Below are 16212 nucleotides of genomic sequence, written 5' to 3'. Positions count from 1 at the left end.
GCGTCCGGAGCCTGTGCTCCGCAACGGGAGAGGCCACAACAGTGAGAGGCCCACGTACCACAAACAAACAAAAAAATGTTTTTGGAAATATTGAATAGAAATTTTAACATGAATCATGCCACTCTGGAAAAACCCATGCGTGATTTATAATATTACTGTAAACTTCTGCCTTTGCCATGAACTCTTAAGAGTCTTTTTCAGAGTCCTTTGCAATATTCATGAGAAACTTTCTTAATGTTGTTAAAAACAAGACAACAGGCCCCAAACGGAGTCACTTATGCTAAGCCTTACGTCACCAAACTGAGACTTAATTACAGTTTCAGCTCTCCCAGATTGACCGGAATCTTACACCAGTCAATCAGGAATCTCCTGATTAGCACTAGTTAGGAAATCTGCCTGATAGACTCCTGCCATTCCCTAAAGGAAAGTGACCTTGTCACAACCAACTGCTCTTTTTCATCTAGTGTAACTTCCTTGTTCCTGATCCCTTCTGCCTGTAAAAATCTTTCATCTTATACAGCTCCTTGGAGCTCCTTTCTGTCTGCTAGATTGGATGCTGCCCCTTTCATGCATCCTTGAATAAGCCAATTAGATCTGTAAAATTTGCTCAGTTGTATTTTGTTTTTTAAACTATGTGTTAACCTTTAGAGTGGCCAAGATCTGTCACATTCCAGAGTGTAGAAAAGTGTACTGTTTTAAGATTTAAATGGAACCATACTTAAAAATTAAAGACCAACATAAAAACATTCTTCCTTAAATCTTCTGAATTGGAAAACTAGTGGCACTATTTTTTGTCTTTCCTTGTCTCATGTTTCCTGTTCTTACAGATCTTTTTAAATTTCCTCTTTCAAAGAAGATATTTTACTCAAACTTTTCTCACAAAAATAACACTTTTACAAGCTGATATGTAATCAAAGTGAGCCATATTTCTATCACTATTTAATGGGAAGCCATTGTTGCTATAGAATTCCTAAGCTTTATTTTGCTGGCGTGAGTTAAAAGAGAAAGAAAATAAAAGATGGATCAGCAACATTTTTTCATCTGTATTTGATTTCTTAAATGTGGTGCCAAAAAGATTGGCTTTTTGGTTCTATAAGTAGGATTGGCCTTTTCTACAATGTAAAACTTCCTTAAAATGGGTGGTAGTCTCTTTTAGCATATTCATTTATACAATATGAAAAGCAGTTATTTTGATCTTTTATGAAAATATTTAATTATCCAAAATAATCCAAATTAATTTACTTTGAGTGAAAATGTTATGTTTAATCAAGTATTATTGGCTGTGCATCAGAATCCAAGATTAGAAATTGGTTTTATCTATATCCATTGGTGTGGACTAAAATGCAAATGTCATGTTGAGAATCAGGACTGTACAAAAAGGATCTTCATCTCCAGAATAGGGGTGGTTGTGAAGTAATTCAGAGGTCTGGTCCATTAAGTTTATGGCTTTCCTGCTAGATTTGTTAACAAGTATGCCAGGATGGGTGGGAATTTTTTTCTAAATGAGATTATCAACACATTTAACATGTAATGAATTCAGTTCAGTAAACTTTTACTGGGAAACTTTGATGCAGAAAGTATCTTAGGTAGAGGGAAAGAAAAGGAGAGGCAGAAGTGAAATCCTGACTTACTGCAAGGGCTTTATATCCAGAGGGGAAGGTCCATTATCCTTACACCTTGAAAAATTATAGAAAAAGATTAAAGACCAACATAAAAACATCCTTCCTTAAATCTGCTAAGCTGGATAAATTAGTGGTACTGTTTTTGTCTCCCTTCATAGGAGAGTAGAGGATGACGGAACTCTGTGAGCTCATACGGATGGCCAGTGATACTGGCTGGTCCAAGCATAATACTCTAACCCTTACTGTAGGCAGAATTCTAGGATGACACCCAATATTCTCACCCCAGGTAGTCACACCCTGTACCATCCCCCTCCTCTGAGGGTTGGTGGGACCTGTAAAAATAACAGTCACTTCCATGGCTGTGTTACATTATATAAGACTTCATTGTAGCAGAACAAAAGAGGGATTCTCCTGCCGGCCTTTAAGAAGTAAGCAGCCATGGTGTGAGAAGGCCAAGTGGTTAGAATACAAGCATAACCTCCAGTAGCTAAGGGTGTGCCCCAGCCCACAGCCAGCACGGAAACAGGCCTCAGTTTTCTGCAATCACAAGGAACTTAACTTCTGCCAACAACCTGGATGAGCCTGGAAGAAGAGGACCCAGAACCTCAGATGATGGATCACAGTCCCACCTAACAACTTAATTTCAGCCTGGTGAGATCCTGAGCGCCCAGCTAAACTCTGTCCAGGCTCCTGACCCACAGAAACTGTCAGATAATAAACATTTTTCTTCAAGCCACAAAATTTGTGGTAATTTGTTTCATGGCAATAGAAAGCTAATACACACCCAGCAGGCAATGTGATTAATCAGGTGATAAGCAAGCCTGACCAATCAGTGCACAGGATTTCCCAACAAGAGCTCAGAGACAGATGCCCCTTCCTCTTTGTTGACAAACATAATAAAGATGATTTCACCAAAGCTGCGTGGCCGTGGCTGTATGCAAGGTTGCAGTTATCAAAGCTGCACATGCAACAACTTGGGATGCAGTGGGAAAGATGAAGCTAGCAGAGTAAGGGAAGCAGAGGTTAATGCATTCAAGTCCCAGCATTTCATTCTCTCTTGCCCATCTCAAAGTCCGGTTGTCTCAAATTCTCAAATTCTTTGACGGAATCCATCGGACTGGCACTCATGCTACAGCTCCTCTCCCAGAGTAGTAAGTAACATCACTGGGATTTGAACCCAGACACTCTAGCGCCAGAGTCTGTTCTCCTAACCATTAATTACATAAAGAGCTATAGAATCTCCTTGCTCATTGACTAAATAATTTTGTCTTATTTGATATAATTTAGAGCTCAGGCTAGATCAAGGAAATGATTATAACTTAAAAAGTACAGGTATTTAGGTACTACTTTTAGCAAAAGGTCTAATATATTTATAACCTATGTACTTTATTTCTGAAGTTAAATCATTTTCTAAATGTTGATTTTATTGTACTGTTCTCATCATTGAATAATTCTCATATATTTGGTATTTATTTTCCTAATATTATGGTCAGTTCATTTCCTTAAGACTTCTTTGCAAAATTTTATAGACATTTTCTTTAAAGTTGGTATTTGATCTCCGAGTTTGTACTATTCTAAAATAAAATCAGTGATAAGATTTGGGTGCTAAAAGTATACTGTATGTATTACAAAATATATAATTCTTATCCAGGACAGAAAAGGGCACAAAAAATAAGTGTTCCACAGATGACAAGAAAATGTAGTGCTTTATTTCAACTATGTGTGCCACATAAACACGTAGTATATGCATGTTATTTTAGCCAAAATCAAGCTGCTGAAGATGGTCATTTTTTGACAATGATAGATATAAGCAGTGTTCCTTTTCAATATCTTCTAATTCTTTTTTTTTTTTGTTTGTTTGTTTGTTGCGGTACGCGGGCCTCTCACTGTTGTGGCCTCTCCCGTTGCGGAGCACAGGCTCCGGATGCGCAGGCTCAGTGGCCATGGCTCACGGGCCCAGCCGCGGAGGGGCATGTGGGATCTTCGCAGACCGGGGCACGAACCCGTGTCCCCTGCATCGGCAGGCGGGCTCTCAACCACAGCGCCACCAGGGAAGTCCAATATCTCTAATTCTTAAGTGAAGAGAAACAATTACCACTGTAGTAAATTTTAAAAGGCTGGTGAGCGTTTCTCTTTTAATACAAACAAACATCATTCTTAAAATATGGGCCACAAATTCCACATGAATCACAATATACACTCCTTTACTTAAGCTAACCAGTTTTCTATTTTTCTCTTCTATTAAGTGTTACAATGTTTGTTTGAGGTTGATACTATTCAAAATGGCTAATTCTAAAGAAAAAATGCAAAAATGAGTAGAATTGTTTATGCATTACTTAAGTAATAAAATTTATACTTCGGGGTAATTTTGATTTTAGTCCCATCTACCACAATTGTTTCTCTAAGGACTTCACTTTCTCCTTAAAAAGAAAAAAGAAAAAAAATCTGTTTTTTCAAATCCCCAAAGAAACACTTGCTTTTTAAAGAGATGTATACATTTTGTATACATTTTTGGTACACAGGTGTATACAAAAGATGTATACATCTTTGTATACATGGAAAATGTACCATAATTTATCATAAATTTACCCATAATCCCATCAGCCCAAGATAGCAAGTGTTGAACATATTCATCTGTTTCTTCCCGATATTGTTTATGCAATGCATATATATTTTTTTTGGCAAGATTGAAATTATTTACTTTTATATTTTGCTTTTTTTCACAAAACATGTTGCTTCAGTAAAGAATCTTTGAAAATATAATTTTGAATTGTGCATAATAATCCAAGTTATGAATATCATATAATTTATATAACAACAACTGAACTGTAGATTATTTAAGTTGTTTCCAAATTTGGGGCACCATAAAAAAAATGTTTAAATGGATCTTCAAGTTTATAATGGTGTATCACCAGCACTTCAGTGTAACCCTGGCTAATGTATCGCTAAACAGTGAAGAAACAGAAAAATATAAAAACAAAAAAATTCATAAACTAAAATTGCTTAACAGAACAAAACTGATTTTGGAAGAAATTCTGTTATTTATAATAGATTAAAGTCTACCAGGAAAAGGGAAAGGAAATAATTTACAGCTCTCCCATTTCCAATTCCTTAACTTGGAGTTTTGAGATCTGTAAATACCAGAAACTGGTCAGAAACTGTATTATTACAAAAGTGCATCTTTCAAAAGTACCTGAAGTTTCTTTCATTCCAACTGTCTCCCTGGTCTTTCTATATCTATTCAGACATACTAGCTGCCAGGAAACAACAGGTTTTAACAGCATCCCACTGTATTTTATGAGTGGCCATCACAACACAAACATTAGAGATGAAGAAAGATGGCTAACAACAAAAACAGTAGCTGTGAAAGAAGGAAATTGTAGTTTTTCATGAATTTTGACAATTTGGGTGATCAGAGGAGCATGAAAGGATGTAAGGAGGAGCAAACTATCACCTCAGATTTTTATACTCAGCTAATATATATCAAGTCCTTTTTACATGTTAAACATTATAGTAAGTGCTTTACAAGCATTAAGTCCATTAGCCTTACACTAATCCAATGAGAAATTTGAAAAATATGAAGTGCAAAATCGTTAAATTTACTTAGAGTCACACAGCAAAAGAAGGTATCAGGAGTTGAATTTGTACCTACTTGGTCTGAGAGCCTGAAATCTTAGCTGTCATGATACACTGTGATTAAAAATTTAGAAAATATACACTCCATGTACTTTTCTAGAGAAAAATTACTTGGAGATTTAAATCAAGCAACCAAGAAATGAATCAAACATAAGAAGTAAATAATGGAGCCATTGACACTGATGGTAAGGATTATAGTTTAGTCACATATAGAACTATTAACTTGGGTCACAAAACTAGAAGTTATTTATATGTGTCATATATAGCTTTTAATAGAAAATATAGACATATAATTTAAGATAATTTTGACACAAAATAAATATGATTGAGAAAGCAGAAAACTTAAATTCCATACTGTTTAGTAAGTATAATTTATTTTTTTATCAGTCTCAAGGTTTGCTAATCTCTGTATTTTCTGATAATAGATAATCTAATAATAGAACTTTTATGTTAGCTAGAACTTAAAGCTTTCTAGTTAGCAGTTGTTGAAGAAAAACTCTGAAAGTTAAGGGTTTTTTCCCCAGAGATGCAGTCTAGAGGCAAGATTTCAAGCACTATAGTCATTTTTGAGACTTTATTAGAAAGAAATGAAGGCTGGGAACAGACAGTTGCTGACCTTTGTGCAAATTAGGAAAAGGTGCCTACTCATGACAGGTGTATTAGGAAAAGGCACAATGTCTGATGGATGAATTAGAAAATGCCTCCCCTTTCTTACCTCAGGAGTTATTAGAAACAGGCTCCTCCCTCTGGGAAGATGCAGTCCCAAAGACGGGTGTTTGGCTTGGCAAGAGGCCAGTGCCTTTGTGCAAAGAAAAGGGAATTTCATCCTCTGGGTAGAAACAGTCTCTTGTCTTGGTTCACGACCTGGCTTGAGGAACCTGAGTCAGATTTCAGCACAGCCTCGCCCCTCAGATGAGCACTTTAATACTGGGACCAAAATGTACAATCATTCACAGCGACCCTGTCTGGGAATATTAGCACAAACATGAATCCTAATCCACTTGGGCTACATACAGGCCCTCTGATCAGAGTCATACTTATTCTGTATCTTGAAATCTTCTGAATCTATATATTGTAGCCACACATGTTCTCAATAGATTAATTTTAAGAAATTATTGAGATATCTGGATTTCAATAGTGTTATTTTCTGTGTAATGTGAACATTAATCTTGAAACATTGCATGGTAATTAATTTCATATAAAAAGCTCAGAAAGCTATATTTCCTGTGCTGTACAATATATCCTTGTAGCTTATTTATCTTATACAGAGTAGTTTGTACCTCTTAATCCCCTACCACTATCTTGCCCCTCCCCCTTCCCCCATTGGTAACCGCTAGTTTGATCTCTATATCCATGAGTCTCTGTTTTGTTCATTTATTTTTTTAGATTCCACCTATAAGTGATAACATACAGTACTTGTCTTTCTCTGTCTGACTTATTTCAATAAGCAAAATACCCTCCAGGTCCATCTATGTTGTTGCAAATAGCAGAATTTCATTCTTTTTTATGGCTGAGTTATATTCCATTGTATGTATATACCACATTTTCTTTTTCTTTTTTTTTTTTTTTTGCGGTACACGGGCCTCTCACTGTTGTGGAGCACAGGCTCCGGACGCTCAGGCTCCGTGGCCATGGCTCACGGGCCCAGCCGCTCTGCAGCATGTGGGATCTTCCCAGACCGGGGCACGAACCCGTGTCCCCTGCATTGGCAGGCGGACTCTCAACCACTGTGCCACCTGAGAAGCCCCGCATTTTCTTTATCTATTCATCTGTTGATGGAAACTTAGGTTGTTCCCATATCTTAGCTATTGTAAATAATACTGCTGTGAACATTGGGATGCATGTATCTTTTCAAATTCATGTTTTCATTTTCTTTGGCTATATAGCCAATAGTGGAATTGCTAAGTCATATGGTAGTTCTGTTTTTAGTTTTTTGAGGAATCTCCATATTGTTTTCCATAGTGATTGCACCAATTTACATTCCCACCAACAGTGTACTAGGGTTCCTTTTCTTCACATCTTTGCCAACATTTCTCATTTATAGACTTTTCGATGATAGCCATTCTGACATGTGTGAGGTAATATCTCATTGTGGTTTTGATTTGCATTTCCCTGATGATCAGTGATGTTGAGCATTTTTTCATGTGCTTGTTAGCCATCTGTATGTCTTCTTTGGAAAAAAGTGTCTATTTGGGTCTTCTGCCCATTTTTAAATTGGGTTGTTCATTTTTTTGATATTGAATAGTATGAGCTGTCTATATATTTTGGATATCAACCCCTTACAGGTCATAATATTTGCAAATATTTTCTCCCCTTCAATAGGTTGTGTTTTTATTTGTTGATGGTTTCCTTTGCTGTGCAAAAGCTTTTAAGTTTAATTAAGTCCTGTTTGTTTATTTTTGCTTTTGTTTCCTTTGCCTTAGGAGACAGATTCAAAAATATTGCTATGATTTATGTCAAAGGGTGTTCTGCCTGTGTTTTCTTCTAGGACTTTTATGGTTTCTGATTTATATTTAGGTCCTTAATCCATTTTGTTTACTTTTGTATATGCTGTGAGAAAATGTTCTAATTTTATTCTTTTACATATAGCTGTCCAGTTTTCCCAGTACCACTTACTGAAGAGACTGTCTTTTCTACATTGTATGTTATTGGCTCCTTTGTCATAGATTAATTGACCATAGGTGTGTGAGTTTATTTCTGGGCTCTCTATTCTGATACATTGATTTATGTGTCTGCTTTTGTGCCAATACCATGCTATTTTGATTACTGTAACTTTGTAGTAGAGTCTGAAGTAAGGCAGCATGATAACTCCAGCTTTGCTCTTTTTTCTCAAGACTGCTTTCACTAAAAATTCTTAAAGAAATTAAAAATTATGTTCAATTTAATCCCAGATCAGGAGGGGCAGGGAGAAAAACAAAAATAAACAAAGTGACAATAGAAATTATTTATGTGTATGTTTTGTATTATTTTTCTCCTACAAACAATACAAGAGAGTTTGTTTTTACTCTTCTCCCTTCCAAAATGACTCAATAAAGAGTGTTAGCTGTTTAAAAAATCTAAGCTAAAAATCACATCTTGTAGTTTTAATGCAACACACACACACACTAAATTTGACAGTTGTCATTTACTGAGGTGAAGAAGACTCTTCAAGGAACTGATTTAAGGAAAGTGAGGCAGGAGAGGGACAAAAGCTAATACAAGTCAGATTGTTAGAGAGCAGGCCACTGCTTACACCAAACAGATATATCTGGAAAGGCCAAATCGAACCACTGCATCTTGGAATAGTCATTGAGGATGAGGGGTGACAGTGAGCAATTTACCTGCTGGCTCCTGGACCTGTCCATTGTTCAGAGTTTACTTCACAGGGTATTAATTCCTCCTTTTTTCCAGGCTGCATTACTCAGTTCTTCATGGTAATCAGGGGGCATGATGCTTCTTCCAGGCTCAGAAGTGGTAGGAGAAACCAGAGCCCCTAAGGCAGACATGGGGGAGGGATGCAGTCCTTCCTCCCCAGAAGACTGAGACAGTGGTCAGAGTAAGGCAAGGAGGTCAATGGCTTAGTCTGGGCCTGCTGCACATGTGCTGTGCTGTTCCTGCCTAGCTGCCTCAGGCTGCCTGGGAGGGGAAACTGTGATGAAGATGGGAGCAGGCGGCACCAGCTGCAGAAACATAAGCATGTGTTTGAGTGAATCTGGGCATGAGTACATCAGGAGCAGTGCACATATTGAGTCCAATTTATCATCTACCTATCACCTTTCAACTCATTTGCAATGGGCTGAATGGCCATGTCCCCTCAAAATTCATATGTTGAAGTCCTAACCTTCCATATGATGGTATTAGGAGGTGGACCCTTTGGGCAGTGAGTAGAACATGAGGGTGGAGCCCCCACGAATGGGATTAGTGCCTTTTTAGAAGAGACTCCAGAAAGTTCCTTTACCCCTTCTGTCATGGAAAGGATACAGCAAGAAGACTGCTGTCTTTGAGCCAGGAAGCAGACCCTCACAGACACCAAGTCTGCTGGCACCTTGATCTTGAACTTCCCAGTCTCTAGAACTGTAAGAAATAAATGTCTGATGTTTTTAAGTTGCCCAGTTTGTGCTGTTTTGTTATAGCAGCCCAAACTGACTAATACACCACTTCATTATGGCTTTTGTTCATAGTAAGAAACACCAGTGAACTCTTATTTCTATAAATCAAATGACTTTTCATCACCATTTGACAGAATAACTCCAATTCCTGGCTTCTATGACCCCCATCAAGGCTCCAGGCTTTATCCAAACTCTATAACTACTCTTTCTCAGCCTCCTTTCCTGACTGTTCTTTTCTAAGATCCCTTATACTTATTTTATAACTAATTTAAGTGTGAGGAATATGTGATACAAACATAATTCAGAAATCAAAAAATATATTGTTCTACATTGAGAAGTTCATATCCCAGACTCCATATACCCTGATCTAACATCTCTTTATTCAGTTTACTATCCAGTTGTCCCAACACCATTTATGGAAAGTCCATTTGTACCCCTCTGCTGACTTGATGGCCACCTTGAACTACATTCCAAAGAATTTTGGGTTTTCCTTCTGGACTTTCCCCGCAGGTGTGTTTATTTATGCAATACCTACTTTCTCACTAGACTCTAAGTTGCATGAGGGTGAGCCCTGTGTCTATTTTGTATTGCCCATGTCCTCAAGAGCTTAGAACAGTGCCTGACACATAGCAAGTGCTCAATATAGATTTATTGTATTTGAGAATGTTTATGAAATTCTAGGAAAATGTTTCCCTTTTTCCCCACAAATAGGTTTAAAGACAATTCAATATTTTTAATATAATAAATATTTAACAGAGTATGAAAATAAAGAAATGAGTGGTAGACAATATACAATATTATGTACCTCATTTGAGGTAAATACAGTTTCTCTTAAGCAAAATGTTAGTATATTTTAACCAAATAGATTTGATTCAATCTATATGTTAACAGGAATCAAAGAATATTGAAATGTTAATGTCTAGACAGAACACTTATAAGTGTTATTAAGTGCAAATAAGATTAAATCAATTTTTATATACAGTAGATACTGGGGCTTTGCAGATGCAATGTTCATTTGATTCTTTCATCCATTTCTAAGTAACCCTGGGGGTCCCAAAATATCTAATCTGTTGTAATTTTTCTGGGTAGCATGATTTTGAAATAGAAACAAATCACCTAGCTCAGCCTAGTCATCAGGCTCCCACATCCACTTTTCAATGCAGTTTTACTCTTCTCTCATTGATGTTCAACTTCGTTTGATCCTCACAACAATCATACCAAGTGGGGCATTCTCTCCTTTTTACAGATGAGGAGAATCAGATAATTATACACTATAAGTGGCAAACAATTGGGGGGTTTGCAAAGATCTTAGAATATATTCCTTGCAAATGTCAATAATCTACTGTCTTTAAAAAGTGCGGCATTCCACTGTAGAACTAATACATTCAAATCATTTTATTTCATCCTTCATTGGCAAAACAGCAGCATGAACAGAAAAATAGCATGCAACTTCAATAGTTAGGCAAATACATCTCAAAAATCAGACGTCTATGAGACAGTAAATAGCTAACTAAATGTTAAATAATAACAACATATTTGAAAACAGTTTTAATGGTACAAAAAATAAAAGCCCGAGATCTCCCTCCTCTATTTAGCAAATGATGCTACATTTCCCCGTTCCTTATTATTCAGGTAACTATTACATGTATGTATATACATATGTATGTGTGGCATTTTTTCCTTGTTTTTAAAGGAATTGAGTTTAAAATTCTTAATTCTAGGCAAAGCAAACTCCTTAAGAATAAAAGGTTCTGTGATACACACCTTACCATACTGTTCAAAAGGAAAGAACATATTGCTGGAATGTCAAAGATGTAGACTTAATTCAGCTGTTAACATGAATTCACTATATCATTACACTGGATGAATTTGTACAAGTCACATAGCTTCTCTGGTTATCTGATAAATTTGCAAAATAAGGGAAATTTGCAATAACATTCCTAATATCCACTCAGACTTCAAATAATCTAAAATCCTATTGTTCTATGATCAGTCTCTAAGCGTACCACTCTTTATGACTATCCAGATGCCACTATTAACTGATTACATTTACCAGAATAAACAGTAGCAATGAAGAGTATCTTAATTCGAATAGCTATGGCAGACTTTTCAAATTAAAAAGAAAAAACTATTGAGTGAAACTGAAAGAATCCTACGAAACAACCTTCTAATAGATGAGAATATAATTGCATGCTGCAATTATATATATAACAGCATTTCAGCTGAACACCTTAAAATCATTTGATTCTCTAAAACAGACTAAGTCAATAAATCTAGTTTTTCCTGGAAATTTTATTTATTTTGTAGCAAGTGTTAAATTGCCATATCCCATAGTCTGAAAAATGCATTATTAAACAGTATAAATCTGCCCAGTGCCTTAAAAAGAGTGATAAAAATTAACTCCATTTGACCTTATGATGTTGCATAGAGTTCTTGGAATCCAAGAATTTAATTCCACTGGCATGTGCAGTCTATAGGTTCCTGGAGAGTGTGCAGGACTTCAGTGCCATTGCCTGAGCAATACAGTGGCACAGTAAAGTTGCGCACCCCATTTTCACGACAACACTTACAGAATCTTAGATGGCTCTCAATATTGATGTTAAATATGGTAGCTGATGGGCATCTTCCATCGCAAGATGCAACATTTATCTGTAAGAAGAGATGAGAAAATTGTTTAAAAAATTTTAGAACAGTGATATTGATTCCACTAAGGTAGCACATTGTTTGTCCAAGATGGCAATCTGACATAATTCAAAGTATGAAATATGCACACATAACTAGACAGATCTATGGAATATAGTAATCACAATCTAATGATTCTATTGTAACCTGTATTGTATCACAATTAAGTAGACTATAGAATCAGACAGGTCTTATTAAAGTGGGAAAAGTTAGAACTAAGACTATTTTTGCTGATTAAAATTACACACTTAAGACAATATGTGGTTAAATATATTTAGGTTTAAACTTCCATCTCTCTGTATTGCAATTAACATTCAGAACTGTTGATTATTTATGCCAAGAATAATTCATACTTCTTCACAAACAGAATATTTTAATATTAGAATGTAGGAATAATCTCCAAAAGTTAAATATTTTAAGTGTTGGCATTTTGTTGGCTTACAAACTTACCAGTGCTGTGACACATATACTTCTGGAAAGACACATACGCTTTATGTAACAAATGATATTTTTCCACTTACAGAGGTTTGACTTATACAGTCCTGTTTCCTTATGATTGATCTAATAATCACTTTCTGGCATATTCTTTCGTCTCGTTTGCCTGATAAAATACAGAATGTATTTATTCATCAAAAGTCCGTATCAAATTGTTTCTTAATTCAATTAAACATATGAATATATTTATAATTGAAAACTGATATATTTATATAAAACATATTTCTATAATAAGAGATAGTGAGAATTTTACTCTTACATAGTGTATGTTAATATTTATTTTCAACTTTTCTCATATATTTTCTAGCTTTATATTTATCTCTTTATCTTATTGTCTTAGAATAATTATCATAATTATAAATCAAACATATTCCACACATGGAGTAATGCTAACATCAACCTGTGTCAGGTGTATATTTATTATTATATTTAATGTAATATTTATACATTATATTTTAATGTAATACATATTTACCTGTACATGTACAGGTAAATATACATGTACATAATTAAGGCATACATACATACATATATATAAATCAATTTTAAAATATAAACCAATAGATTTAAAATCACATTATCTTAATGGATATTAATGTAAAATTCAAGAATGTAACTGAATTATTATCAACCATGTTGAAATGTATGGATGACTCATACTTGATTTTATGGCTCTGAAATGATGTCACAATTTCTAATGAAAACACTTTGTATTAATTAATCTATTAATATGCTTCTGTGTGCATGATGTATTATCACTTGATAATACACCCAATAATATATAGTTAATGCTGTATGACAGAGAATGTAATCCCTGAATCAGGATACAAAACAACCAAGGTTCTCATCTCACTCTGTTACTAATTTGCTCTGTCATTTTAGGAAAGAGACTAAATCATTCTGAATTTCCTTGTTTGCAAAAGACTGGAATTAGAGCTCCAATCTTCAAATGAGTTTAGTCACAAAATCTTTATTTAAAATAATTGCTTGAGGGCTTCCCTGGTGGCGCAGTGGTTGAGAGTCTGTCTGCCGATGCAGGGGACACGGGTTCGTGCCCCAGTCCGGGAAGATCCCACATGCCACGGAGCGGCTTGGCCCGTGAGCCATGGCCGCTGAGCCTGCGCGTCCGGAGCCTGTGCTCCGCAATGGGAGAGGCCACAACAGTGAGAGGCCTGCATACCGCAAAATAAATAAATAAAATAAAATAAAATAAATGCTTGTATGAAATCCCAACATGTGAAGTATATAAAAGTTAAGCCACTCTGGTTGAAGCAGAGATGGGTAGCAAAGACTGCCTGAAATTAAACTGTTCTTTTCAAGGTCATCCATGACTTTCAATTACTATTTTCAAAGATCACATCTCAGTTCTCATCCTACTTGACTTCTCAGCAGTGTTTGACTCAGTCCATCACTCTCTCCTCCTGGATACACTTTCTGCACTTGGCTTCCAGAGCGTACTCTTTGCTCTGCCTCCCATCTCTTTGTGGCTCCTCCTCAATCTCCTATGCTTGTTCTTTCTCCTTTCCCCGACCTCCCAAATACGGTGTGGACTGAGGCTCAGTGTTGGTGGCAGAGGGCAGGCTGTTTTGTTCCTTATGATGCTTTCACCCAGTGGTTACTTCATTAGCCCTTCTATTCTCATAAGTTTTAAAACAAAGAATAGTCAAGAAGGAAACCATCTTTGACATGACCTATAAGGTCCTTATCTTCTTCTATCACTTTCATCCCTGTGCTGTGACTGTACTTTGCCATTTCCTCCACCTTGAACACTCTTCACTCTACCTGGCTGGCTCCCAAGGACATTCAGTCCCTATTCAAATGACACCTCATCACAGAGGCATTCTCTAATCACCCACTTAAATGAACAACCCAATTTCCCTCCCTCTCCATCGCTTTTATTCTGCGCTATTGTTCTTTATACCATTCATCACTACCTGACATAATAGTGTATATTTACCTCTTATTGTTTCTTCCCCTTCTTGATGACATACACTATGCATGCAGATATTGTTTCATCCTCTATCATGGTCCCAGTGCCTAAAAGGGTGTCTGGTACGTGAGAGGCACTCAGTAAAAATCTGTTTGTGTTAACTCATTCAATGAATGAAACTGGGACAGCGTAAATGTATTGTTAGTTGGCTGGATTTGTTCGTGCCAAGAGCCATTTCCTATTTATTCCTCAGAGACTTTATTGTAACACATTTTGTTTAGCATAGCACCTGCAACAATACGCAGTATGCACAGTCTCTCTGATAAAGCCTGGTCACCCAAAAGCAAAGACTACAGACAGGGGTTCTCTAATGACAAAGCAGAAACTACTTCACAAGGCCTTATACATCAGATGAGAGAAAATGAGGAGGCTTGTTATTATTCTGTACTTCAAAATTGAAGTAAAATTGGCAAAATTGAAATATCCTGAGGCCAGGCACTGGAGAGGCCTAAATCTTTTGAGTATTATTGATTAGTGTGATACACTTTTCTGAACCTTCATTTCCTCACCTGTAGGGAAACCATACCTACCTCCCCACCTACCTTCCAGAACTGTGGTGAAGATTCGTTGCAGTACTGTCTGCTATGGGTTTAATAGAGTGTTGACACGTGACGGACAATCAATAGTAGCAATACGGTCAAGTCAAACAGATCTTCCCCTGTCTGCCCTCAGATAACATAAATACACTCACTTCTCTAATAATTAAAATGGGGTTACAGAATTCAAGGTGTTTACATTGCAATGTGATTCTATTCCTATATCTCATACCTATGGAAGAGTCTAGAATCTAAAGAAGCAGAAGGAAAAAGACATGAGAGCATAAAAATATAAACTTCCTTAGATTCTGGAGCCTAAATTTCACTCATTGAGTTCTTGATACAATGACTATTTGATACACATTAGTTTACATTTGATTCAGAGAAAACAATGAAAAACTGCTCATTTCTAATGAGCAAAAATTTTCATTAGTATGTGTCTAAGAGCCCCAGTAATTAAAAAGCATTAAGTGGTACTCTATTACCCACTAAAATCCTGGCAATATAGCTGTTATGGGTTGAATTCTGTCTTCCAAATACTCCTATGTGCCTCAGAATGTGACCTTATTTGGAGAGAGGGTTTTTTTCGGAGGTAATCAAGTGAAAAAGAGGTCATTAGGGTGGGCCCTAATTCATATGACTGGTGTCCTTATGACTGGAAATTTGGAAACAGATCCACTTACAAGGAGAACACCATGTGAACATGAAGATGGCCGTCTAACAAGCCAAGAAGAGAGTCCTGGAGGAGACCCTTCCCTCACAGCCCTCAGAGGGTGTCAACCCTGCTGACACCTTTGTTTTAGACTTCTAACCTCCAGAACTTTGAGACAATCAATTTCTGCTAAGTCACCCAGTTTCTGGTATTTTGTTAACAGCAGCCCCAGCAAATGAATAGAAGAACAAATTGGACATCCGAATGTTTGTTGTGGGTGGGTATGAATGTGTTGGATTTTACTTTTCACACCTCATGTAAATAGACTCTGTCGTTCCAGCCCTGCACTGATGAGCAGACATCATCAGTCAGCCTCTGCCCTCTCCTAAAACTTATACTGATGATGTTCCAGAATATCACTAGTGGTTAAGAAGCAGGCTGTGAGATCAGGCCTGGAGGGAAATCCCACAAGAGGTATGACTTAGATGAGTTACTTAAACTCTCTAAACTG

The 16212-nt window shown here is 36.5% G+C and overlaps 1 protein-coding gene across 2 annotated transcripts in view; it reads right to left on the bottom strand.

The window, feature by feature from the left end:
• Positions 1–11794: 11794 nt before the first annotated feature.
• The window catches only part of OTOGL (otogelin like), a gene marked incomplete at both ends in the record, with an annotated part of 153818 nt that continues 149400 nt past the window's right edge, over positions 11795–16212 (bottom strand). For both annotated transcript variants that reach the window (XM_082849594.1, XM_082849595.1), the window contains 2 exons: positions 11795–11995; positions 12550–12629. In XM_082849594.1, coding sequence (XP_082705720.1) covers positions 11795–11995; positions 12550–12629 — 281 coding nt within the window. The remainder of the gene's footprint in view (positions 11996–12549; positions 12630–16212) is intronic.

Source organism: Leucopleurus acutus, assembly GCF_964270905.1.
Source record: "Leucopleurus acutus genome assembly, chromosome: 11".
In the NCBI taxonomy this organism is placed as follows: Eukaryota; Metazoa; Chordata; class Mammalia; order Artiodactyla; family Delphinidae; genus Leucopleurus; species Leucopleurus acutus.
The sequence above is the reverse complement of the archived record's forward strand: the minus strand, read 5'-3'. Positions and strand labels throughout refer to the sequence as shown.